This window comes from Macrotis lagotis, chromosome X (assembly GCF_037893015.1).
Source record: "Macrotis lagotis isolate mMagLag1 chromosome X, bilby.v1.9.chrom.fasta, whole genome shotgun sequence".
In the NCBI taxonomy this organism is placed as follows: domain Eukaryota; kingdom Metazoa; phylum Chordata; class Mammalia; order Peramelemorphia; family Peramelidae; genus Macrotis; species Macrotis lagotis.
This window is the reverse complement of record NC_133666.1, coordinates 256,530,567-256,557,754: the sequence shown is the minus strand read 5'-3', so window position 1 is coordinate 256,557,754 and position 27,188 is coordinate 256,530,567. Positions and strand designations below refer to the sequence as shown.

General features: G+C 37.7%; 1 protein-coding gene across 1 annotated transcript in view; it reads left to right on the top strand.

Moving 5' to 3' along the window:
* The window catches only part of SHISAL2B (shisa like 2B), a 35,839-nt gene extending 8,998 nt beyond the window's left edge, over nucleotides 1-26,841 (top strand). The window contains exons 2-3 of the mRNA XM_074201672.1: nucleotides 1,223-1,377; nucleotides 26,670-26,841. Coding sequence (XP_074057773.1) covers nucleotides 1,223-1,377; nucleotides 26,670-26,839 — 325 coding nt within the window. The 3' untranslated portion in view covers nucleotides 26,840-26,841. The remainder of the gene's footprint in view (nucleotides 1-1,222; nucleotides 1,378-26,669) is intronic.
* The last annotated feature ends 347 nt before the right edge of the window (nucleotides 26,842-27,188 follow it).

Genomic DNA, 27,188 nt, shown 5'->3' with positions numbered 1-27,188 from the left:
AAAGAATATAAAAGCATAAATCTAGAATTGCAAGAGACCACAGAAAAGACTCAGCCAAACCCTCTTCCCTCACTTTATAGGTGAGGAAACTAAGGCTTAGCGAGGGACTTGCTGAGTCAGTTACACAACAGGCAAACATTGAAGCTAGAATTTTTTTTTTACAAAATATAGATTTAATTAATATTTTCAAACACTTAAAAAATAAAAGCAAAAAAACCTAGTACTTTGAAAGTAAAGCAACTTAAACCCTCTAACATGATTTAAACATTGAAATAGTAACATATCTTCAATAAGATTTATAAACATGAAAGGTACAAGTTTATAGAAAACCTAAAGAAGTTTATAAAAAAAGTTATTTTCTGTAAATGAAGAGTCAACATGACAAAATCACTTATTTTAGATTAAAGCACAGAAACTCAAACTTGGATGAGTCTTTATTGTTTATAAGGGGATCTTAATAGGTACTTTTGTCATAAGTAGTGTGCAGATCTAACTGAACTACTGAATGAAATTTATGTTGCTGTTACCTAGAGGTTGTGTTCAGTCATGATCCTTTTATGCTTAAATATAAAGTATATTTCAAGTTTGGTAAAGCTAGAATTTGAATCCAGAATCTCTGATTCCAGAGTCTGGACTTTTTCAGCTGTGCCAATGGTAGAGGATATTCTGGGCATCTTCCACACCAATGAAATGACTGGTCTGGGTTGGGGGAGAAGAGGGTGAATTGTTTTGCTGAACTTTGTACTTCTTCCCTAACTATCCTCTTCTGACTTCTGAAATAAATGACTGGGTCATCAATATATTCCCAGGGACTTCACTGCAGTATTAATGGAGCTCAGTAGACTAGGCAGGGAATATCAATCTGGGATAAAATTTTACTTGGAGAAATTTGGGGGGTACCAGGCTTAAGGAAGGGGATTATGGAGATCAGTTAAGCACATACTCTATGCCAGGTACTGGATTAGTATTCCCAGGTGAAATAGGTCCTGCCTTCTGGGACCTTGCAATCTCCTTGGTTAATCTCCGGGGGAAAAGCCTGTTCCTTAAATAAGTCAATATAAAAGAAGATATATTTAATAATGTTATATAATGTGATATGATATGATATGGTCTGGTCTGGTATGGTATGGTGGCACATTAGCCCTCCTGGATTTCAGACCAGATGTTTTTGTCTGTACCAATCAAGTACATGTAATATGTTTGTTTTCTCCCCTCCCCCTAGCATCGGTGCCCTGATTGGACTGGGAATTGCTGCCCTTGTTTTACTTGCCTTTGTCATCAGCGTCTGTGTCCTATGCTACTTGTTTCTTTATTCAAAACCTCAGAGATTAGATACTGGACTCAAACTCCAGCACCTGGAGGTGTCTTCAGGAGAAGGTAATCAGCAGTCATTATTGTGACAATGTGTTTATGCTATCTCTGAATAAGAAAATTAATGAACAGTATCAAGTCAGACTGTTAGCTTAAAGACACTAGTTTTTAAATTCCAAATCATTATCTTTCCTTTCAAATCCATATTAAGCAAGACTTTAATGAAGGAACAGTTTTGAGAAATTATCTTAAAGAAATGAAGCTGAATCAAGGAGAGTTCCCAGGAGAAGGAATGAATCTATGAGATGGTTTATCACTTCTGATTTTTTAAGATCACTTTTTCTGGACCAAGTCATAGAATCAAATAAACAGAGCAACCAGAGGCATGATATCTAATTTTCAGGACTATGACTGTCATGTTTACAGCTAGGTGGTACAGTGGATACAGCACAAACCCTGGAGTCAGGAGGACCTGAGTTCAAATTTGCCTCAGATACTTGACACTACCGGTGTGGGACCTTGGACAAGTCTCTTAACCCTGATTTCCTCCAATTCAATGGTCCTGATTTCATATCTGGCCAGTGGACCCAGATGGCTCTGGAGGAGAAATTGAAGCTTGTGACTTAGCACAGCACCCTCTCACTCAAATCCAATTCATCACCTCCTTGATGTCTTGGTCTTCTTTGAGAATGAAGGACAAACATCATCACTATAGTTTAGGAAGGCAATGCTGAGTGAATAAGCATTCTCTGAGTGCTTGTTGTGTGGAGGGCATGAGGATGCTACCAGATGCTGGGAGGAGAAACAAAAAAACATGAAAAATGTGATCTCTGCACCTGTGTGGAGGTGTAACTAAAGGTACAGACAGGCATATATGCCTGTGGGAAAATTCATGTTGTGATGTGACTAGGAAATAGTTTGACAATAGTAAGCCATGGGTAAAAAATCAATCTTAATTCTTTACAGTGCCTAAATACAATATGTATGTTTTATATATTTATCTTTTAAGGAACAATGACTTTTCATTAAACTCCCATTTATTTCCCCCAAAGTATAAAGAAGTCAAGAACACAAAGAATATATTATCTTCAAAGATATAACTTTGGAGATAATAACTAAATAAATAAAAGAGAATTAAAGGTCAGAGCATGGCAAACTGACATTACGAAGTTAAAGACTGTATAATGTTGAAACTCTATGAGAATCTAATTGAGTCCAAATCCTTTTGCTATTCTCTTATCTGTAACAATATCACTGGGGCTCAGTTTCCTCATCTTTAAAATAATAACAATCTATTACATTGGAAAAAGCACAGGAATTAGAATCAGAGGGGCAGCTATGTGGCACAGTGGACAGAATGCTGGTCTAGAGTCAGGGGGACCTGAGTTCAAATCAGACCTCAGGCACTTGCTAGCTGTGTGACTCTGCAAGTCATTTCATATCTGTAAAATGAGCTGGAGAAGGAAATGGCAGACTGTTTGCCAAGAAAGTCTCAAAAGGAATCATGAAGAATCAAACATAATCAAAAATGACTAAACAACAACTAGAATCAGAAGCCCTAGGTTCAAATTCAGTCTCTAACATGGCTACTTGTGTGAGCTTGAGCAAATCACATAATTTTTTTAGGTCTTTCTAGCTTGTAAATTATTTACATAATGCTATGAGGTTTATAAAGATGATTATTGATTGAAGATGATGAATCTTTGATCTAAAATCTTCTAGTTTGGGGGGCGGAGCCAAGATGGCGACAAGAAGGGATCCAGTCTTAGGAGCTCTCTGATAAAATTCATCAGCTAAGGACTCTAACTAAACTTTCGAGAGACAGAACCCACAAAGGGACCCATTGAGGCAGTTCTCCTACTCAAGGTAACCTGGAAAAGAGCAGAAAGGCTCTGCTCCCCGGGGTCCGAGAGGTGGCCTGCCAGAGGGCTGGCCCACCAGAGCCAAAGAACCTCAGCCTCCCGGAGGCAGCCCCAGGGCACTGGGGGTCTCAGCTCACAGCAGCGGGGGAGTCTCCTGAGCTGCACCCTGAGGAGAACCGGGCACAAAGTGGGGGAACAGCGGGGGACCTCTGCCAGAGCGAGCACGTGGAGCCCAGCCCTCAGGGCACACAGCAAGCAGCATCTTCTTTCCCCAGCCCTGATCCAGGAAACAGAAGTAGGCAGAGCTGGTAAGCAGGAGCCCCCAAGGCATGAGCCCATTGAGCTGAGGGAGGGGAGTGAAGACAGACTGCCTAGCTCTGTCCTCTGCCCCTGAAACAGGACTCTGGGGCTCTGACCACATTCAGAACCTGACCACAGTCTAGGCCCCCCCCCCCATAGAACAGCAGCCCCCCACACACACACATCAGCCCCTTGGCAGAGGGGGGCGCTTATGGTCATTCACAGACCAGGAGGGAGGACAGAACCTCACACACTGAGACCCTTGTGGGAGTGTCCCAAAAGCTCAGGAAGCACCCCAAACCAGGCCCAGGCTGGGAAAATGAGCAAGCAGAGAAACAAAAAGAAGACTATTGAGAAATATTTTGCAAATGAGCCCAAGAAGGACCAAAATACTCAGTCTGAAGATGAGGAAGCACAAGCTCCTGCATCTAAAGACTCCAAGAAAAAACAGAAATTGGGCTCAGGCTATGATAGAGCTCAAAAAAGACTTTGAAAATCAAATGAGGGAGCTGGAAGAAAAACTGGGAAAAGAAAGGAGAGAGATGCAGAAAAAACATGAAAATGAAGTCAGCAGCTTAATCAAGGAAATCCAAAAAAAATGCTGAAGAAAATAGCATGCTAAAAACCAGCTTAGGTCAAATGGATAGAACAGTTCAAAAAGTTATTGAGGAGAAGAATGCTTTAAAAAGCAAAATTGGCCAGATGGAAAAAGAAATAATAAAACTCTCTGAGGAGAACAAATCCTTCAGACAAAGAATAGAATTCAGGGAGATTGATGAATTTAACAGAAATTGGGAATCAATACTTCAAAACCCCAAAAAACGAAAAATTAGAAGAAAATGTGAAATAGCTCATTGAAAAAACAACTGATATGGAAAACAGACTTAGGAAAGATAATTTAAAAATTATTGGAATACCTGAAAGTCATGATCAGGAAAAGAGCCTTGACATCATTTTCAAAGAATTACTACAGGAAAATTGCCCTGATATTCTAGAAGCAGAGGGCAAAATAGAAATGGAGAGAATCCACCGATCCCCCAGAGAAAGAGATCCCAAAAAACCAACCCCTAGGAATATTATAGCCAAGTTCCAGAACTCCCAAGTCAAAGAGAAAATATTACAAGCAGCCAGAAGGACACAGTTCAAATATAATGGAGCTGCAGTCAGGATCACACAGGTCTTAGGAGCAGCTACATTGGAAGCTCCTAGGGCTTGGAATACAATATACCGGAAGGCAAGAGAGCTTAGAATGCAGCTAAGAATGAACTACCCAGCAAGGCTGAATGTCCTCTTCCAGGGAAAAGGATGGATTTTCAATGAACCAGGGGAATTTCAAAGGTTCCTTTTGGAATGGCCAGAGCTGAACAGAAGTTTTGATCTTCAGATACAGGACTCAGGTGAAGCATGGAGATTGGAGGAGAGGGGGGAAATATGAGGGACTTAATGAGGATGAACTGCATGTATAGAAAAATGATACTGATAATATTCATATGAACCATCTCAGTTAGTAGAGCAGGTAGAGGGAGCTTCTTTTATAGTTGAAGCACAGGAGAAAGCTGAATTCGAAGATAAAATATGGTGTAAAAATGGAGTCAATAGGAAAAAAAAGGGAAATGGAATGGGAGAAAGAAAAAGGAGAGGGGGAATAGTCCAAGATTTTTTTTTTATTACAATGAGCTATTGCAATGATATGGAAGGGGGGAGGCAAGGGGGAATGAGGGAACCTTTGCTCTCATCAGAGGTGGCTAGGAGAGGAAACAGCAAATATACTCAATGGGGTATAGACATCTGGAGTAAGAAGGAGGGGGGGAGCAGGGGGAAGGGGTGGGGATATGAATAAAGGAGGAGAGGATGGACCATGGGGGGAGAGTGGCCAGATATAACACATTTTCTTTCTTACTTCTTGCAAGGGCCTGGGAATGGAAGGCCTGCCCAGGACCACAGGGCCAGGTGGATTGTGGGCCTAAGGGGTGGTATGGGGGCTCAGGGCTTCTTGGCCCCAGGGCCAGGGATCTGTCTGCTGTGCCACTCAGCTACCCTACAGCAGAGTCATAGTGAAAGGAGAGAGAAAATAGAGTACATGGTAGTGGAGAAATAAGAAAGGATGGAGTTGCAATCAGCAGTGGCAATGGTGGAAAAATATGGAAATAACTTTTGTGATGGACTTATCATAAAGAATGAGTTCCACCCATGACAGAGTTGTTGGTGTTGGAACAAAGACTCAAGCACATTTTTTGTTATGATTATTTGGGGGAGGGTGCAGAGCAAGTGGGGCTGGATGGGCTGCCTGGGGCCACATAGCAGGGTGATCTTTGGGTGTCTGGGGCCGGATTTGGACCCAGGTGCTCCTGGCTCAAGGGTCAATGCTCTGTCTGCCACCCAGCCACCCCTACTATTATTACTATTTTATTTTATTTTGGGTCTCTCTCTCTTTTTTTTTTTTTTTTTTTGGTTTTTGCAGGGCAGTGGGGATCGGGTGGCTTGCATGTCACATGGCTGGGTTAGGGTTAGGTTTATGAGGCCGGATGTGGACTCAGGTGCTCGTGGCTCCAGGGCTGTTGCTTCGTCCATTGCGCCACCTGGCCATACCTACAATTATTACTATTATTATTTTTTTATTTTAATTTTTTTCCTCTCCCCTTTACTTTTTTTCGCCCAAACAAGTCTATCTATATTCATGGGGGAGGAGGAGGGGTATTTTGTTTACTTGTAAAGAAGAATATTTTATTAATGTAAAAAAAAATTTGTACAAAATGAGAATAAAAAAATAAATTAAAAAAATAAAATAAAATCCTCTAGTTCCAAATACTATGATGTTATTTTACAGATAAGAAAACCAGGAAAGGTTAGTGCCTTGCTCACAGTAATATAATGCATTAGGGGCAGAAGCTAAAATCATAGCTCAGGTCTCCTGACTCCCACTATATTTGCTTTCTATTCTAGGTATGAGTAATGTTTTGGGAGAGGAACATACAATAAAAATGAAGCCCACATAAAATGTGGTAGGTCCTTAATTTTTCCTTATTATGTTTTTTGCAAGAAAACCTTGTCTATACTAAGAATCAATGCAAATAATTAATCCTCTGAAGTGGTTGCATGTATTTGAATTCACACTCTTTGAAGTAATAATTATGTAAAGTATGGTCCAATTATTGGTTTCAGCCCAAAGGAAATATGTAGTATGAATTGAAATAATATGATCACTTCATAGGATTCATTTTTCACACTGTTTGGGATCCAGCTATTTACTGAACCTTGACCGAATGCTAAAATTAAAAGAGGTAGATAGAATACCATGGTAGAGTTGGGGCCTTAAGGAACTGGCTTCATATCCTACTTCCTAAATCCATTGGCAAATTTTGCATCTCGTGCGTCCTTCCCACTTCTAATTTTCTAAGGCTTTCAGTATCAGAGCAGGTGTTGATTTGGGCAATGATTAACTGAGTGTTTATAAAGTACCTGATCTGTGCTAGACTGTGGTAAGTCAACGGATACAAGTACAAAGAATTAAACAATCCCTAGTCACAAGAAGACAGCATTCTAATGGGGGAGAAAATGTACATATATATAAACACATATATATCTGTGCATGTAGATATATACAAAATAGTGTATATATATATACATGCATATACAGAATACATATGCCTATATAGTATATTTAAATTATTTCTACATATAAAAACACTCATATATATAACATATACATACACTTTATATATGCATACGCATATGTAGTATGTATATGTATAAATATTATAATCTTATAGTGAATAAAATCAAAACAGTTAAATACAATGTATTGTGGTATGAGGACACTAGTATTTGGGAGTATCATATAAAATATGTTGCTTGAATTGCCTGTTAAAGAGAAAAAAAACCTTTCAGTTAGTGGTAAGGAGAGAATAAATTCCAAGCATCCGAGAAACCAGTGCAAACACATGGAGATGAAAATGGATTTCCTTTATTGAGATTTTCTTGTATCAAAAAAAACCCATTTCCCCATTTCGTCCTCAAATTCCTTTACAATGATCATCAATAAATTAGTTCTAAAAATTATTAATTCATACAAATATACAAACTTTGATTCCCACCTCTATACCACAGTGGCAAGTATCTCAGTGGATACTCTGGGATTCTAGGGCAGAAGAGGAAAATTTGCATGTTTAATATTTAGATTATCACAGCAACAGCAGCAGCTGAATAAAAGGCTAGGGTAGAATTTATGGGAATTGTGCCAGAAGGTTCCTTAGTCTCAGAACTCCTCAAAGTCCTTTTTTGGAATTCAGGGCTTACAGATCACAAAATTGAGACAAACTTTGGTTTGAATCATCAAATTGGATCTTTATGAGTGTGTAGACACAGTTGCTCTACATGATAAAGCAAAGCAGTTGGTTAAGACAGCAGTCAATCAGAATATAAACATAATTTTATCTCAATTACCTAGAATCTGAGAGTAGGAAGAGGCTTTGGGGAATTTGCCACTCCTGGTCTGATCTCACTGTGATTGACTGAAACAGAAGCTTTTGACTTTTTTTTCCCACATCGCAGAGACTGGTGGACTGTTACTTCCAAGGACACACCATATTGGCAATACCTGATTGACTTTATCTCTATTGTACTTCATAACTCCTGAACTCAAGTAATTCCTTTGGTTTCTCCCTCAGCTATCCAGTAGTAGGAAATAGGTGTGCATGCAATGATGCCAAGCTTACCTGCAATCTTTCTATAACATCTCCAACAAGTGGTCACCTATTTCTGCTTAAACCCTGTCATTGATCCACTACTCTTTCAACTGTGATGTGGTCTTTATTTATTAAAAAGGTTATATGACTTCTCAGGGGCATAATTCATCCAGAGTAGCAGACAAACTCAGTTAGAAGTACTAGGCATTGGGGGCAACTAGGTGGTGCAGTGGATAAAGCACCGGCCCTGGAATCAGGAGTACCTGGGTTCAAATCTGGTCTCAGACACTTAATAATTACCTAGCTGTGTGGTCTTGGGCAAGCCACTTAACCCCATTTGCCTTGCAAAAACCTAAAAACAAAAAACAAAACAAAAAAGGAAGTACTAGGCACTCTCGACATTTCCTAAATTGAATTATCTTTAAGTCATATTTTGTCTTTTCTTTGTGGTCTAAAAATGATCCATAGGGTCAGAATATCAGACTTGGAAGGGATTTCAGAAGACAATGCTGAGCACTTAATAAATATCTATTTCTTTCCCTCAATTCTGGGCATTTTAGGAAAAACACAGATGATTTGAAGTATATAAAAGGAAAATGATCGGAATAGAGGGAGGCATGGAAACCGTTCTACAGGGACTCAGTTGAAAGATGTGGGGATGTTTGGTCTGGAAAAGAGAAAACTAAAATATCTGAAGGGTTATTAGTTTAAAGAGAGATTAAACTTGTTTTTATCCCCAGAAGCCCAAAGTAGAATGGAGAGGGGAAAATTGTAGAGGCAAATTTCAAAAGAAGAAATGTTTTAACAATGAGAGTGATCCAAAAGTGAAATTGTCTTATTTTGTACCTACTGTATGCTAAAAACCCAATCTCTTATTCTGAAAAATATTCTTTTACCCTACCACACCACAATTCCCTCCTTAAATGTGTTTAAATAAATGTGAATCTAAGTGTAAGAGTCTACATTTATCTGTACTAAATTTCTTCTTTTAAAAAAATTAGTTGGGGGGTGGCTAGGTGGTGCAGTGGATAGAGCACTGGCCCTGGAGTAATACCTGGGTTCAAATCTGGCTTCAGACACTTAATAATTACCTAGCTGTGTGGCCTTGGGCAAGCCACTTAACCCCATTTGCCTTGCAAAAACCTAAAAAATAAATAAATAAAAATGTGTCTTGTGTACTTTTTTATTTTTGGAGAACTAGTTGTTAAATATTTACCAGTATATTCCTGAATGTATGAGTCAAATCCAAATATTATATTTCTGTCTTTATTACTTATTATATGTCTGACACAAGGTAGATCACTTGATTCTCTGGGTACTTAAGTTTCCTCATCCATAAAATGAGAAGGTTAGATAATATCTACAGCATCATCTAATTCTCAAATACTTTAATCTTGTTGTATTCATCTTCATCTGAATCTTTAATGTTTGCCATTAGAGTTTCCTTATTAAGAGCTATATTTTTGAGCTATCTATTAAAAAAATTATACCATGCAGAAATGCCCTTTCTGTGAGTTCTTTTAAATCTAGTTTTCTTAAGCCTAGGGAATGCATCAGACTATGTCCCTTCTCTAAACTCAGGGCATGCATCAGACTATGTCCCTTCTCTAAGTTTAGGGCATGCATCAGACTATGTCCCTTCTCTAAGATGAGAGGTCATTAATATTCTCATTTTTACTTCAGAAATAGAGTTCAGAGTAACAGTTCATTTATCACTTCCTCCACCTTTTGGAGAGTGAAGTTATCAGTAAGAAAAGACTGTTAGTTTTACTTTTGGCAGAGAAAGATCTAGAGCAGATGTTTAGATAGTTGAAATACTCTTTTCCAACTTGATAATTCCATGCCAGACTTGTAATTTGTTTCCTCATGTCATTATGTGCAATTCAATTAACTGTATAAGTAATTGTCCCAAAGTTCTACTTCATTTTTGCTCTGAAGACCTAACAACAGACTTGTATGACTTGGTGATTCATTGTTTGTGACTTTGCTACCATATTATTACTTATACTACTAGGCACATAGTGCTTATCTAGATAACTAACACCTTCCACCTTTTTTTTTTGAGGCAATCAGGGTTAAGTTAACTCAGGGTTACACAGCCAGTAATAATGTGTCTGAGGTCACATTTGAACTCAGGTTCTCCTGACTCAAGGGTCAGTATTCCATCCACTGTGCTATCTAGCTGCTCCAACCTTCCCATTTGAAAAATTTATTAATTAAGCAAATATTTTTAATATATATTATATTCTATTCTTCTAGAAACTATGTATGATACAAAGTCTCTGCTTTCAAAGAGCCAAATATCAACTGAATTTTGACTCTATTGTTGATATTAACAAATGAAAGAGTGACATACAGTATTTATGTATGTGTAGTATTCCCCATTAAAATATAAGTTGCCTGAGGGAAGGAACTATTTTTTCTTTTTACTTTGTATCCCTAGCACTTAACAAAGTGAATGACATATAGTAAATGCTTAATATTCTTTTTTTTGCTAAACAACATCATTGGAATAAATCCTCATTATTAAGATATAATTTGTTTTCCTTGAGAAGTTTCAGTTGAATCAGTAACTGGAGGCTGATATGCCAGTAGCCAAATATCAAGCAATGAGCATTTATTAAACATTTAATATATGTCAGATACATATTCAAAATGTGTCTAATATGTTTATCAAGAAATAGAAACATGAAGTTGTGTCTTTTGAGAGCACAAGGCGAAAAGCATGATTTCCAGTTCAGAATCAAAATCATAGTAAAAACATATAAATTAATACTTCAATCACTCCAAAAAACAAATAAAACAAGTTTTAGCAACTGATATCACCCCCATAATCTCTTCTTAAAAGAAAGGTAATTTACCATACTTAGGATTGCTAATTTTGAAATTCTAATTCATTATAAAAATTTTAAAGAACTTTAGGGAAACTAATATTTATTTAGAGATAGGAATGAATTTCAGGACCTTGGACATTTCCTTCCTCTATGATCTTTGGTGGCAAAATTTTCCTGGAACTATTAAGTCTATTAAGGATCTTTTTGACAATGATTTTTCTTCAGTTCATTATACATATATATATATATATATATATATATATATATTCATTCTTCTTGTAGCATATAATTTAAGTCTTCTAACAATGGCTTTGAAAGAATGGGCCTTTTATATGATCCTAGGATTTAGAGCTGCCTCTTGGGAAGTTTTTCTTTCTCCATACCTAAAGAGCTATTGCTGAGCAATTGATTGATCTTTCAGTCTTGTCTCTAGTAATTTTCTTCCATTTTAACTTTTGTTAGAAAGGAACATGCTATAATAATTGTAAATCATTGTGTCTAAAAACTTTCACTGTAAAAATTCCATAGTTTGTTAAAAGTGAGCAAGGTGGTTAGCACTCCGTGAAGAAAGAGCACTGGATTTGAAGTCAGAGGGTCTAGGTTGAAATCCCAGATCTCTTATTTTCTACCTGCATGACCTGTTAACTTCATTTAATTCATTTGTTAAATGTAAGCTTGGGCTAGCTGGCCCCCAAGGCCCTTTTAAGACCTAACATCCTATAATCTTATAAATTATATAAAGATTTACAGTTCCTTATTAGATACCCAATAATTGTTTGTTAAATTATTAATTTCACAAGTGAATATATCCAAAAAGAGGATGTAAGAACACAATCATCTTCCTAAGAATCTCTTCATTGTTCTACTGAACTTTTAATAAATACTGAATTTTAATGTCATAGTATGTAGAAGGAAAAAAAAGTTGATAAAGGAACCTAGATCTTACTAAAATCAACTTGGTGTAAAATTGCTGGGTGTAGTAGAGAGGCTTTCAAATTCATATTTAAATCCAATGAACATTCATAAAGTGCCTGCTACTAACCTGGCACTATGAAAGGCACTGAGAGAAAGAATTTAAAGAAAATTCTTTGTTCTTACTGCTACATTTCTGCCTGGGTGGAAGAGATGCATACATAGTTACCTTTAATCCCATAACTGCAACAGAAAAGAGCAAGTAAAGTCCTATCTAAAGAGCAGTAATTTGACACAATGACAAAAAAAATAAGTTGTTAGAGCTTTGAATTTCAAGCATAGAAACTTTACCTCCTAGGCAAAGGGGATCTACTAAAGATTTTCAAAGCAACATGATGTGACAAGATTGAGGCATAATGGAAAATCTCTGCTGGTGATATAAAGGTTGGATTAGAGAAAGAAAATATAGAGTTGAGAAGATCTGTTAGGAAATGAATGTAATATAGTCCAAGTGGCTGATAATGGAAATTTGTGTGAGGGTGGTAGCAATATCAGTAGGAGGGGAGCAGGTTCAAGAAGTTTTTCTGGGAATAGAATGAACAAAATATGAAACTGAGGTAAAGGAGAGGGAAGAAATAAGACAACTTCAAGGTCACAAACTTAAAAGATAAAGTGAATGATGGTGCCACTGAAAAAGTAGTGAAAAGGAGATACATTTTTATAGAAGAACTTTTATTTGGTATACTTTATTCCTAAGATGCAGCTGGGACATTGTGGGAAAGATGTCCTAAAGGAGCTAGAGATGCAGGTTTGGAGCTTCAAAGAGAGATAAAAGCTGGAGTTTAAGACTGAGGAGTCATTTATATAGGGATTGTAGTTAAATCTCTATGTGTGAAAGAGACTGCTAAAAGAGAGAATGCTTTGTTCTAGATGTAAAAAAGAAGACATAACTACCGAGTAGTAGTGAGACACTGTGGATTTTAGTCTACTGGCCACTTTAGTAATAACAAATAGTATTCACTTACATTGAAGATAGGTGGGGAATTACAGCAATAAAGCATCATGCCCAAGACATCTAGAATAAAAAATGCACTGCACCAAGGATCCAGAGTTTGGAGGGAATCTCAAGAGGTGGTATAATCACCCTGCCTGTGGGTTAGTGTAACTAACTCTTCTCAATTTCCCCTCTTTCTCAAAATAGAGGGAAAAACTCCATGTTAAGCATCAGTTTATAGGATTGGAGAACAAACTGAGACCATGGTAAAAATAATAAACTTGACCATATGCTGTTAACTGTTTTGGTCTCCTTTTAGCTTCTACCCTTTTTTGGTATCTTTACCTCCTTGGCTTTGTCCTTCCTTGTCCTCAAAGACCAACCAGTTGTTTATCATTTCCAGCATGGATCGCTTCTAGCTGTTTTTCCTGCTTGTATTCTCTTTTGTGCCATTTTTATCTTTCTAACTACTGCAATGTCAGGGTTCAGGTATGGTGGTTCTACTCTCCTTGATAGAAAAAGGTTTATTAAAGTGGCTTTTAAAAATCCTCTACTTTTCTTCTATTTGTAGTCCTTCTATATTTCTCATTGAATGCTTTTGAGATGGTTTTGCTAGGCTACATATTTTGCCACTTTCTTTTTATCTCTAATTTAATTTTTAATTTTTCTCAATTACATATAAATAAAATGTTTAACATTTTTTGAGTTTCAAATTCTATTCTTCCTCCCTCATTCTTGTGAAGGCATGCAATTTGACAAGGATCCTACAAGTGTAGTCACGCAAAATATTTGCATATTAGTCACCTTATAAAAGAAAATGAAGAACCTAAAAACAAGAATAAAGTTTTTTAAAAGTATGTTTCAAATTGCATTCATGCATCACCAGTTCTTTCTATGGAGCTGGAATAGCATTATATTAAATCATAATTCCTTCAGAAATGTTGGATTACTATAATACTGAAAATAGCTACGTTATTCATAGTTGATCATTGTTTGATAATGTTCTTACAGTGTGCAATGTTCTCCTGGTTCTTCTCAGTCCACTTTGCATTAGTTCACGTAGTCTTTCCAGGTTTTCTGAAAATATCCTGTTGTTATTGATTATAGGACAAGAGAATTCCATACAACCATTTACCACAACTTGTTCAGTCATTCCCCAATCAAAGGATATCCCCTCAATTTCCACTTCTTTGTTACCACAAAAGAGCTGCCATCAATATGTTTGTTCTTATAGATCCTTTTACCTTTTAAAAAAATCTCTTTAGGATATAGACCTTCAAGTGGATCTGTACTAGGTTGAAGTGTATGTACAATTTTATAGCTCTTGAACACATTTCCCAATTGCTCTTCAAAATTGTTGTATCAGTTTACAACTCCACCAAGTATGTGTCCAAATTTCTTCACATCCCCTCCAACATTTGTCATTTTTCTTTCCTATAATAGTCAATCTGATAGATGTGAGGTGGCACATGAGAGCTGTTGTAATTTACATTTCTTTAATCAATAGTAATTTAGAACATTTTATAAGACTATAAGTAGCTTTAATTGTTCTTCTTCAAACTGTCTATTCCTATCCTTTGAGCATTTATCAATTGGAGGACTCCATATATTTGAGAAATGAGGCCTTTGTCAGGAATGCTGTAAATTTTTTTTCTGATTCCCTTCTAATCTCGGTTACATTGGTTTTGTTTGGGTAGATACTTTTAAATTACACTGTTTGGTCATAAATTCTTCTCTTTATAAAATGATCCTTTAATTTGCTTATTTCACCTATGTCTGAATTATGCACCCATTTTGATGTTATCTTGGTATACAGTGTGAGATGTTGGTCTATGCTCAGTGGCAGCCAAATTGCTTTCTGGTTTTCCCAGAAATTTCTGTCAAATAGTGATTTCTTTTTCCAAAACCTTTCATCTTCAGGTTTGTCAAACACTAATTTTCTAATATTATTATAATAATATATAATATTATATAATATCAATATAATTAATATAATCAATATAATTAATTATATTATAATCAATATAATTATATATTAAATATAATATATGATATAATATTAATATAATATAATAATATATAATAATTCTAATATAATTATAATAATATTATAATAATATTTTCTAATGAGATATTTCCTATTTTTTTCTATTTTCCCATTCTTTTTGTTTTATTGCTTCTTGGTATCTCATAGATTCATTAACTTCCACTTGCTTAACTCTATGATGAAAACTTTTTTCCCCTTTTGTCCCAGTGCTGACTATTTTGTGTCAAATTTGGGTCAAAATATGAATTTCACAAGGGATCAATAAGTATAGTTTACATTAGTTTCTTCCTAACTACCCTAAAAATGAACCTAAAACAATTAAATAACAAAACTTGCAGAAAGCATGTATTTTTTTCAGCATGTTACCATAACAAAAGAGTTTTTGTGTCATTTTCTCCAGTAAACTTTTGTGTCTATTTGGCCAATACTGCTTTTTTAAGGTGGATTTTTGTGCCTCTAACAGGCTGTTAGTTCTTTTCCCACAATTTTCTTTTATTACTTGGTTCATATCCTTTGACCATTTATCAAGTGGAGAATGACTCTATATATTTGAGAAATGAGGCCTTTTGTCAGAAATGTTGTAAATCTTTTTTTCACTTATCTACTTCCCTTCTAATCTTGGTTGCTTTTTTTTTTTTATCAATTTCTTTTTCTGTCTCTTTTAGAATCATTTTTGAGCTGGTTCAGGAATTCTTATCAGTTTTGTATATTTTTTTTGAGGATTTGCTTGTAGCTATTCTGATATCTTTTTTAAGTTTGTATTTTAATCTTCTCTATCACTAAAGTAACTTGCTATGATCAACTTCTCTTTTGTTGTCTGCTCATTTTTCAAGCTTATCCTTTGATTTTGAACTTTAAGTTAAAGTTAGGTTCTGCTTCAGAGGTGGAGTCATTGTTTCAAATTCTAGGATTGTTTTCCTGGGTTTGCTCTGTAGGTTTTTGGTGTCTTCAAGGAGGCATGATCTAAAGAGAGTTGTGGTTATTGCTCTCCTATTAGGTCTTTACCCAGGAAGGGACCTTATTTCCTTGGCCACCAATACTAGCTGTACTACTAGTCCTGGGACTCAGACCACTTTGTTTCCTACTGCTCTGTGAGTGCCTACAAGCACTCTTATCTCTATAACTGACCTGGACCCCAGCTCCTCTGCCCTATAAATGCTATTGCTCCTCTTGGCTCTGGGAATGCAATCCTGAACTGTGTGTGGTCAATGCAGCAGGAAACCAGCAATGGTTCCACTGCAATCTTTTTTTCAGATCACTTATCTGATTTACTTCTATTCTCCCACTATCATCTGTGGGTTGTGAGCTTTGAATGCTGCTGCTACCATCAATGAAGCTTATCCCTAAGGTGAGACCTTTACTGTCTGCACTGTTCCTGCTAACTTCCTAAGTTGTCTTGGACTGGAAAAATTGCTTCTTTCAAACTTTTGCTGGCTCTGTCACTACAGAATTTGAATAATTTTAGGATTGTTTGGATGGGAATTTGAGAGCTTGACTATTTTTCTATTCTGTTATCTTGACTTTGCCTTTTGTTCATTCACACTTTTCTTTGAAATAGTTACCTTCCACTTGTTCTACTTTATCTACTTCCCTTTTTATAAAATTTTACAGATGTATTTATGGCAAAATCTGGTACTGTCTTTGACACTGGTCTTTCTCCACTGGAAATTAAGTCAGATGTTTCTGTATGAGATTTTTTTTTTTGGATTTTGAATTCATTTTTGTGGCAAATAATTATGAAGAGAGTATGAATGTTTTTTCTCTCAAAGTTGGAAGTCAGAACAATAGAATTTGTACTATGCTTTCACAAACTCTGCTCTTCAGGCAAGTACAAAGCACTGAGTCTGGATGTCCACCAATGAGAAGAATCTTATACAAATTGTTTTTGAGCCACAGGTTATATACATATTGTTTAACCATCTAAATAAAATCATTATAGTTGGGTTGATGTCATTTCTGTTGTCCACTAAAGACTAATTATTATTTTTTTTTAGTTTTTTTCTCCATTTTATATTTTCATCCATTTGTACATGCATATTTCTTTTTTTATATATTTTATTTCTTTAATTCTCATTTTGTACAAATGTTTTTTACATTAATAAAATATTCTTGTTTAAGAGTAAACAAAATACTCCTCCCCCATGAATATAGACTTGCTTGGAGGATAAAATAAAGGGGAGAGAAAAAAATTAAAATTAAAAACAATAGTAATAATTGTAGGTATGGCCAGGTGGCTCAATGGATGAAGCACCAGCCCTGGAGCCATGAGCACCTGAGCCCACATCCAGCCCCATAGACCCAACAATCAACCAGCCGTGTGATATGCAAGCCATCTGATCACCACTGCCCTGCAAAAATGAAAAAGAAGGGAAAAAAGACCCAAAATAAAATAAAATAGTAATCATAGTAAGGGTGACTGGGTGGCAGACAGAGCATTGGCCCCTGAGCCAGGAGCACCTGGGTCCAAATCCGGCCTCAGACACCCAAAGATCACCCTGCTATGTGGCCCCAGGCAGGCCACCCAGCCCCATTTGCCCTGCACCCTCCCCCAAATAATAATAGTAAAAAATATGCTTCAGTCTTTGTTCCAACACCAACAACTCTGTCATGGGTTGATCACATTCTTTATGATAAGTCCATCGCAAAAGTTCCTTCCATATTTTTTCACCATTGCCATTGCTGATTGCAACTCCCTCCTTTCTTATTTCTCCACTACCATGTACCCTATTTTCTCTCTCCTTTCACTCTGACTCTGCTGTAGGGTCATTGACTGGCTCAGCATACAGATCCCTGGTCCTGGGGCCAAGAAGCCCTGAGCCCCCATACCACCCCTTAGGCCCACAATCCACCTGGCCCTATGGTCCTGGGCAGGCCTTCCATTCCCAGCCCCTTGCAAGAAGTAAGAAAGAAAATGTGTTATATCTGGCTACTCTCCCCCCATGGTGCATCCTCTCCTCCTTTATTCAAATCACAACCCTTCCCCCTGCTCCCCCCTCCTTCTTACTCCAGATGTCTATACCCCATTGAGTATATATGCTGTTTCCTCTCCTAGCCATCTCTAATGAGAGCAAAGGTTCCTTTGTTCCCCCTTGCCTCCCCCATTCCATATCATTGTAATAGCTCATTGTAATAAAAAAAAAAATCTTATGTGAAATATCTTGGACTATTCCCCCTCTCCTTTTTCTTTCTCCCATTCCATTTCCCTTTTTTTCCTATTGACTTCATTTTTACACCATATTTTATCTTTGAATTCAGCTTTCTCCTGTGCTTCAACTATAAAAGCTCCCTCTACCTGCTCTATTAACTGAGAAGGTTCATATGAGTATTATCAGTGTCATTTTTCTATGCAGGAATTACATGCAGTTCATCCTCATTAAGTCCCTCATATTTGCCCCCTCTCCTCCAATCTCCATGCTTCACCTGAGTCCTGTATCTGAAGATCAAACCTTCTGTTCAGCTCTGGCCATTCCAAAAGGAACCTTTGAAATTCCCCTGGTTCATTGAAAGTCCATCTTTTTCCCTGGAAGAGGACATTCAGCCTTGCTGGGTAGTTCATTCTTGGCTGCATTCGAAGCTCTTTTGCCTTCTGGTATATTATATTCCAGGACCTACAAGCTTCCAAAGTAGTTGCTGCTAAGTCCTGTGTGATCCTGACTGCAGCTCCATTATATTTGAACTGTGTCCTTCTGGCTGCTTGTAATATTTTCTCTTTGACTTGGGAGTTCTGGAACTTGGCTATAATATTCCTAAGGGTTGGTTTTTTGGGATCTCTTTCTTGGGGGGATTAGTGGATTCTCTCCATTTCTATTTTGCCCTCTGCTTCTAGAATATCAGGGCAATTTTCCTGTAGTAATTCTTTGAAAATGTTGTCAAGGCTCTTTTCCTGATCATGACTTTCAGGTATTCCAATAATTATTAAATTATCTTTCCTAAGTCTGTTTTCCATATCAGTTGTTTTTTCAATGAGATATTTCACATTTTCTTCTAATTTTTGGTTTTGAAGTAATGAGTCCTGATTTCTCATAAATTCATCAATCTCCCTGAGTTCTATTCTTTGTCTGAGGGATTTGTTCTCCTCAGAGAGTTTTCTTATCTCTTTTTCCATCTGTCCAATTTTGCTTTTTAAGGCATTCTTCTCCTCAATAACTTTTTGTATTGTTTTATCCATTTGACCTAAGCTGGTTTTTAACATGCTATTTTCTTTAGCATTTTTTTGGATTTCCTTGACTAAGCTGCTGACTTCATTTTCATGTTTTTCCTGCATCTCTCTCCTTTCTTTTCCCAGTTTTTCTTCCAGCTCCCTCATTTGATTTTCAAAGTCTTTTTTGAGCTCTGTCATAGCCTGAGCCCAATTTCTGTTTTTCCTGGAGTCTTTAGATGCAGGAGCTTGTGCTTCCTCATCTTCAGACTGAGCATTTTGATCCTTCTTGGGCTCATTTGCAAAATATTTCTCAATGGTCTTCCTGTTGTTTCTTTGCTTGCTTATTTTCCCAGCCTGGGCCTGATTTTGGGGTGCTTCCTGAGCTATTAGGCCACTCCCACAAGGGTCTCAGAGTGTGAGGCTCTGTCCTCCCTCCTGGTCTGTGAATGACCATATGCACCTCCCTCTGCCACAGGGCTGAGGTGGGGGGGGGGGCTGCTGTTCTATGGGGGAGCCTAGACTGCTATCAGGATCTGAATGTGGTCAGAACCCCAGAGTCCTGTTCCAGAGGCAGAGGACAGAGCTTGGCAGTCTCTCTTCACTCCCCTCCCTCAGCTCAATGGACTCATGCCCTGGAGGCTCCTGCTTACCTGCTCCGCCTGTTTCTGTTTCTGTTTCTGGCTCTGGGCTGTGCTGGCTTGGCTGCTTGCTGTGTGCCCTGAGGGTTGGGCTCCACATGCTCACTCTGGCTGAGGTCCCCCGCTGTTCCCCTTTGTGCCTGGTGCTCTCCAGGGTGCAGCTCAGGAGACTCCCCCACTGCTGTGAGCTGCGCCTCCCAGTGCCCTGGGGCTGCCTCCAGGAGGCTGAAGTTCTTTCTCTCTGGCGGGCCACCCCTCTGGCGGGCTGCCCCTTCGACCCTGGGGAGCAGAGCCTTTCTGCTCTTTTCCAGGTTACCTTGAGTGGGAGAACTGCCTCAATGGGTCCCTTTGTGGATTCTGTCTCTCGAAAGTTTAGTTAGAGTCCTTAGTTTCAAATTTTAGCACAGAGCGCCTAAGACTGGATCACTTCTTGTCACTATCTTGGCTCCGCCCCGCTGTACATGAGACTAATTATTATTATGAGAATTTTCTTTGTCAGCTGAGCTTAAAATAACCAAAGTAAAAATAAAACAAGAAAGAAGAAAAAATATGGAGTGCAATTAAAATGACTGAACCCTGAATTGTTTAACAATAAGCAATTGAAAATGACCTTAGCAAACATTAAAGTTAAAAAGATTGATGTGTGGGGGCAGCTAGGTGGCACAGTGGATAGAGCACTGGCCCTGGAATCAGGAATACCTGAGTTCAAATCCAGCCTCAGACACTTAATAATTACCTAGCTGTGTGGCCTTGGGCAAGCCAATTAACCCCACTTGCCTTGCAAAAAAAAAAAAACCTAAAAAAATTGTGAAGCATCTTCTATCTTTGAGAGTTTTATGAAATTTTCCACATGCAATTCAATCTATCTTCTTCCAATTCAATTGTGAAACATGGTTTATTGTTTTTTTAACAATTTACATTTTTATTTATTTACACATTATTAAAATAGTCTTGTTCTAAGAGTAAACATAATCCCCCTTCCGCCAACAAAAATAAAAAATTTCATTAGAAATAAAGTGAAAGAGGAAAAGAATGTTCTTCAGTCTGTGTTCAGATACCATTAGCTCTGTCTCTGGAGTGGATTGTATTTTTCATCATAAGTCCATCAGAGAAGTTACTTCCAACTGCTGTTGCTGATTGTAATTCCTTCCATCCATTGCTCCGCACTACCATTTATGACATTTTTTTCTCTCTCCTTTCACTCTATCCCTCTTCAAAAGTGTGCTGTGGGGCAGCTGAGTGGTGCAGTGGCCAGAGCACTGGCTCTGGGGCCAGGAGGCCCCAAGCCTACATCTGCTCCAAAGACCCCAGCAACCACCCAGCTGCATGGACCTGGACAGGCTATACCACCTTGCAAAAAGTAAAAAAGAAAACATTTTGCATCTGACTATCCTCACAAAGATCTACCCTCTCCTTAATGAGCTACATCCCTTCCCCTTGTCCCCTTTCTCCCATGCTCTTTCTCTTTTTCTTCTAGATTTCTATACTCTATATAAAGCATGTATGTTGTTTCCTCTCTCAGCCATTTCTGATGAGAATTAAGGCTCATTCACTCCCCGTCACCTTCCCCTCCTCCATACCATTGCAAAGCTATTTCTTGACTCTTTTACATGAAATATCTTAACCTATTCTACCTCTTTTCCTTTTCTCCCAGTATGTTTCCTTTTCACCCATTGACTTCATTTTTACAATATATTATACCTTCAAATTCAGCTCTCTCCTGTGCCTGGCGTATATATGCTCTTTCTAACTGCTCTATTCAAATGAATATTATCATATCTTCTTCCCATGCAGGAATAGACGAAGTTCATAATTTTTAAATCCCTCATAATTTACGCTTCTTGTCTACCCTCTCTATGCTTCACCTGAGTCCTGTACTTAAAGATGAAACTTTCTGTTCAGCTATGGTTGTTTCAACAGGGACATTTGAAATTCCCATTTCATTGAAAGTCCATCTTTTCCCCTGGAAGAGAATGTTCTCAGTTTTGTAAGGGAGTTGATTCTTGGTTGCATTACAAGCTCTTTTACCTTCCAGAATATTATATTCCAAGCCCTATGAGCCCTTAATGTGGATGTTTTTAAGTCCTGTGTAATCCTGACTTGAAAAATGAAGTGTAGACTCTTTTCCTTGTCATGACTTTCAGGTAGCCCAATCATTTTCAAATTATCTCTCCTGAATCTGTTTTCAAAATCAGTTATTTTTCCAATGAGATATCTCACATTTTCTTCTAGTTTTTCATGCTTTTGGTATTGCTTTATTGTGTCTTGATTCCACACAAAGTCATCAGCTTCCTTTAGCTCCATTCTACATTTGAAGGAGCTGTTTTCTTCAGAGAGCTTTTTTATCTCCTTTTCCATCTGACCAATTCTGCTTTTTAAGGCATTCTTCTTATTAACTTTTTGGACTGCTTTTTCCATTTAAGCTAGACTGATTTTTAACATGTTGTTTTCTTCAGATTTTTCTGGCTCTCTTCCATCAAGCTGCTAACTTGGTTTTCATGTTTTTCCTGCATCTCTTTCATTTCTCTCCCCAATTTTCCCTCTACCTCCCTTACTTAATTTTCAAAAATTTTTTTGAGCTCTATTATATACCTGAGCCCAACTCCTATTTTTCTTGGAGGCTTTGGATACAGAAATTTGGACTCTCTCATATTCTGAGTGTGTGTTCCTCCATGAGACCAAAGTAAATGTCTATGGTCAGGTTCTTTTTTTTCTAATTACTCATTTCCCTAGCTTGTTCCCTGGATTTGGGATGCTTCCTGAGCTTTTGAGTATTATTGGGACACCCTCCACAAAGACCTCAGTTCCTTCAAGGTCTTATGAGAGGTTTTGACTGCTCTCCTGGGTTGTGTTTTGGTCTGTGGATGACCACATGCACACCCCTCTGCTCTGAGGTTGTGAGGAGGTCCTTGCTCTATGGTAATGGGGGGCCCTAGACTGTGACCAGGGTCTGAATATGGATAAAGCACTGGAGTGCTGTCCTAGGGACAGAGGAGAAACCTTGACAGTCTCCCCAATCCCCTTACCTTCCATGGACTGAGTACTCTGGGAACAGCTGCCAGGCAGCTCTCTGCTGGGCAGCTCTGTGGGCCTGCTTCCTTTTCCTGGGATCTGGCCTGTGATGAGGGCTGTGGTTACACTGAGGGCCACGGCTAAATTGAGGGTCAAGTTGGCCTGGGCTTTGTGCTTGCTCTGGCAGAGGTTTTCCCACTGATCTTCCAAGTTGTGCTTGGTGTTCCCTGGGTTGGAAGGTCAGGAAACTGCTTCTGCTGCCAGATGCCCGTACTCCCAGGGACCCAAATGCCCTGCAGTCTGTTCTGGGAAGGCTGGAGCTCCTTTGCTCTGGCATGGTGATCCTGGCTGCAATGGTGCCCCCTCCAACCCATGGAACAGTTCCTTCCCACAATCTTCCATGTTATTTTGGGATGGAGAATTGCCTCACTGGATCTTTATGTGGGTTCTGTCTTTCAAAAATTTAGTTAGTCTTAATTTTAAAGTTATCATTGGAGAGAGTTCCTGAGGAAGCCTGTTCTCATACTGCCTTCTTGGCTCTGCTCCGACCTGACTTACTGTTTACCTGTAGTGGTTGTCCAAGATATAGATTTTGAATGACAGAAAAAAAATCATGATATAAATAGTTATCTCGGAAACAAATTTAGTACTAATAGGACTTAGAGATTTTCCATATAATGCAGATAATTAAGTTGCTAACTGGAAGCAAAATAGCGATTCAGTGTGAAAGAAGATAGGATGTTGTGAGGAGACTGTAAATCTGTGATTTCATAGTTGTGAGTACTCCCTCTGCCAATGCAGGTCATAACCTTTCCCTGACTTAGAGGATATTTTTGTGTGTTGTAACAATCAGGCATCTCCCTTCTCTCACACCACTCTCAAATATATCAACTGATGGCTAACCTTCTGGTTTTACATCTAGTTGGATGAGCTAGGCTGGTCCTAAGATAATATTGTTGGGTAGTACTTGAAGTCTTTCCCAGATTGATAGTACTAGTTAGAACTTGAATTACATTGGTCTATTTTTCAAGAGTCCAAGGTCACCCTGATCCCATAATAAATTTTAGTTAATCCCTCTAGGTAATTATTTCCAATTTGTACTTGGAAGTCAGGTCCTCAGAAGACCAGTTACTGTCTTGAGGTATTATAGTCTAGTCAACACTACTACCTCATATACTCTGACTGCTATATTTTCATTTAGCAACGATCCAGTAGAAACAGTTACCTTTTAGCCAAAGTTTTTACTCATATGGAATAAAGAGCAGTAGCTACAGAAAGATTCCTATTTTAAAACTGGGGTACCCTCCTAGAAACACACACACAATTAATTATAAGAGTGGGTTCAAACATAATCATAACGTTAGTGAGGCGTCCATGTAGGATACACATGTAGCAAAGACTATATTCAGAAGTCCTAGTATTGCATGGCCTAAGATCTTTATTCTCTTTGTGAGATTCTCATGCAACATTCCTGGGGGGTGACTTTGCTGAGCAGCTGGTCTCACAAAGTTTACTTCCCACTATAGTATGACTTTTCTTCTGCTAGGAGTCATTCTCTTGGAAGATGCTTTCTTCCTTAGGTCTCATTCTATAGCTGCATCTAGTAGATTATGTACTCTTCGCTGGCTGCAGGGTTTCCTATTGGTTTAGTGATTCCTATTCAAGCTGACAAAGATGTCCAAACTTCCAAAGGACAGCTGATGTTGGTGGTATAGGAATAGAGAAATTCCCTTTTACTCCTCGCCACTAAACCCATTTCCAGCAGGGGTCTCTTTGTGGCTTGGACAGCTGAATGGAGCAGCTCCTTCTAGGCATGGTTCTGTGACATACCATGAATACTGAGATGTGGGGAGGGACTCACATCTCCTCAGAGGAGCACTTTAGTGAGCAGATAATGCAAGAAAATTTTAGCTCTAGTTTTGCCTGATAACAGGGGACTAAATGCCTTTAGTTCCAAAGATCCATGAACATTCTGGTGAAAAGATATTGAGTAGGAGGGATTTTAGGATTATAGCTATCCTTGAAGATTGATTTTAAAAGTGAAAGTAATTAGAAAAAAAAGGTGAAAGAAATTATAGCAATTTTAAGAAGGGGTGTGTTGGCCATATTTCAGATGATGATAGGTGAAAAAATGTTTCCAGTTTACTTACTTAACTGAATTTAAATATGCACAATTAAAAAAAACACACACACAGCAAAAGATAAGGCTGATATTTACATATTAACACCAAATATAAAAGAACATAATGAAAAAAAATTGAATTATTGGTTCTGGACAATCCCCAGAATGGAAAGAAAAAGAAAATAAACAAATGATTAATCATGAATAACACATTTTTGAGGCAGGTGGGTGGTACAGTGGATAGAGCACTAGCCTTGAAGTCAAGAGGACTTCAGGAAGACCTGAGTTCAAATTTGTTACTACCTGTGTGACCTTGGGCAAGTCACTTGACTCTGACTGCCTCACATCCAGGACCATCTCCAGTTGTCCTAATTCATATCTGGCCTCCAGAGGAGAAAGTGAGACTGGTGACTTAACACAGTACCCCCCCCCCAAAAAAAAAAATCCAAACTATGTGCTTGTCATGGTATCACTTTCCTTATGTCATGGTCTTCTTCAAGAATAAAGGACAAACATCATCACCTCTATTATGAATATGATTGGGCAAAATGTTGTAAGCATGTCAGGATAAGCAAAATAGGAGGAGACCTAACCAATCACTGACTTATAGGGAACATTATTTAAAGCAAACAAAGTACAGATATTTATTTTCTTTTAAAAAGAGTGCTTCAGATGTTTATTAAGATTTAAGAAAACTTTACTAGGTCTAAAACAGCACTCAATTGTATTTTGTTCCATTGTCCTTTATAATTTAGAATTATCTCCCTTATTAAAAAGAAAAGTAAACAGAGGAAACAGAACAACTATATGCAACATAAACTTTCTCAATTGTGTTCCACAGAAGTTTAGTCAATATATAATACACCCAATAAAGAGACTGTGTTCAATAGTACAGGTCTGGAATGATTGTGTGCTTCAACTTTGGAATTGAAACAAAATGAGATATCTACATATCACCTAACAGTTCACACAAGGAGCATCACTTAGGAGTATCACTTAGCCTTGGTGGGGAAAGTATACTCAACAGGGATACTGCATTGATTCAGTTGAATTACTTTTGTTTTTGACCCTAATAAAGCACTACTAAAGCTTAAGGGGGTAGGAATAATCAATGGCCTGAGTCTTAGTCTTATACTCCTACATCAATTAAGCCTCAAAGATGACTTTTAATCCTTTTTTTTGTTTGTTTCTGCAAGACAATGGGGTTAAGTGCCCCAAGATCACACAGGTAGGTAATTATTAAGTGTCTGAGGCTGAATTTGAACTCAGGTCCTCCTGACTCCAGGGCCGGTGCTCTATCCATTTAGCCATCTAGCTGCCCCAACTTTTAATAATTTTTAACCCCCCCCCCCCACAGAAACCACGTCTTCCCTAAAGCACTTGATCTCCTTGCCAAGTATGAAAATATGGCAGTCCAGGATAACAATGGTTTAGTGTATAAACTCATTTACATAGTATTAGGTAGAAGACACAACTAATAACACCCTTTACAACTTAAACATTTTCATCTCTTTAATCATGTTAAAATTAAAAATGAACAGCAAAAAAAACCAGAATTGAACTCTAAACTTCCTGACTCCTGATGTAGTATTCCATTGTCTCTTTTTACCTTCATAACATTTTTTTAACTCAAAAAAATAAATTATATCTCATTCACAGCATAGGAAGTGATTTCTAGCATCATGCTTTTATTTTATAAAATCTTTTTTCTCTAGACAAAATGATTATACCATTAAAATTTAGCAAAATTTCAAAAGCCTGACTTTTATTTCTTATGGTTACTTAATTGTATTTTGTGTATTTGCTTACAGGTAACTCAAGTAGAAAAGCCAAAGCTACTAATCAAAATGCAGTTTCAAATTCAACAAATGAAACATCATGTGACATGGAAGAGATCATTCAAGAAAAACTGATGGATATGACAAATCAACATTTGCCCAAAATACTGCATTTTAGAAATTTTGTGGAAGAACGAGAGTGAAAACGTATTTTAGATATCTTTGCAATTTCAGATGCAATTTTTCCACAAGTCAACTGACATAAATTCACATAGACACACACCCCCTGCATCACATTTCCCAAATAATTTAGTTGTTTTTTGAGTAACTGAAATTTTTGTGACTTGAATGCCTTCCCTAAGAAAGTCATGTTTATTGTGTAACAGGAAATCAGGTTCCCGAAGTACTTTGGTAGCAATAGTTAAATTGTTACACATGGGAGAAAATACCTATTAATCTACTATGGTATATGATGAAGGCATAAAGTTTATGCTGTATTTCAAGTGTTTGATAATTCAGTTTAGAAGTCTTGGAGCCTCTTTTAACATGGAA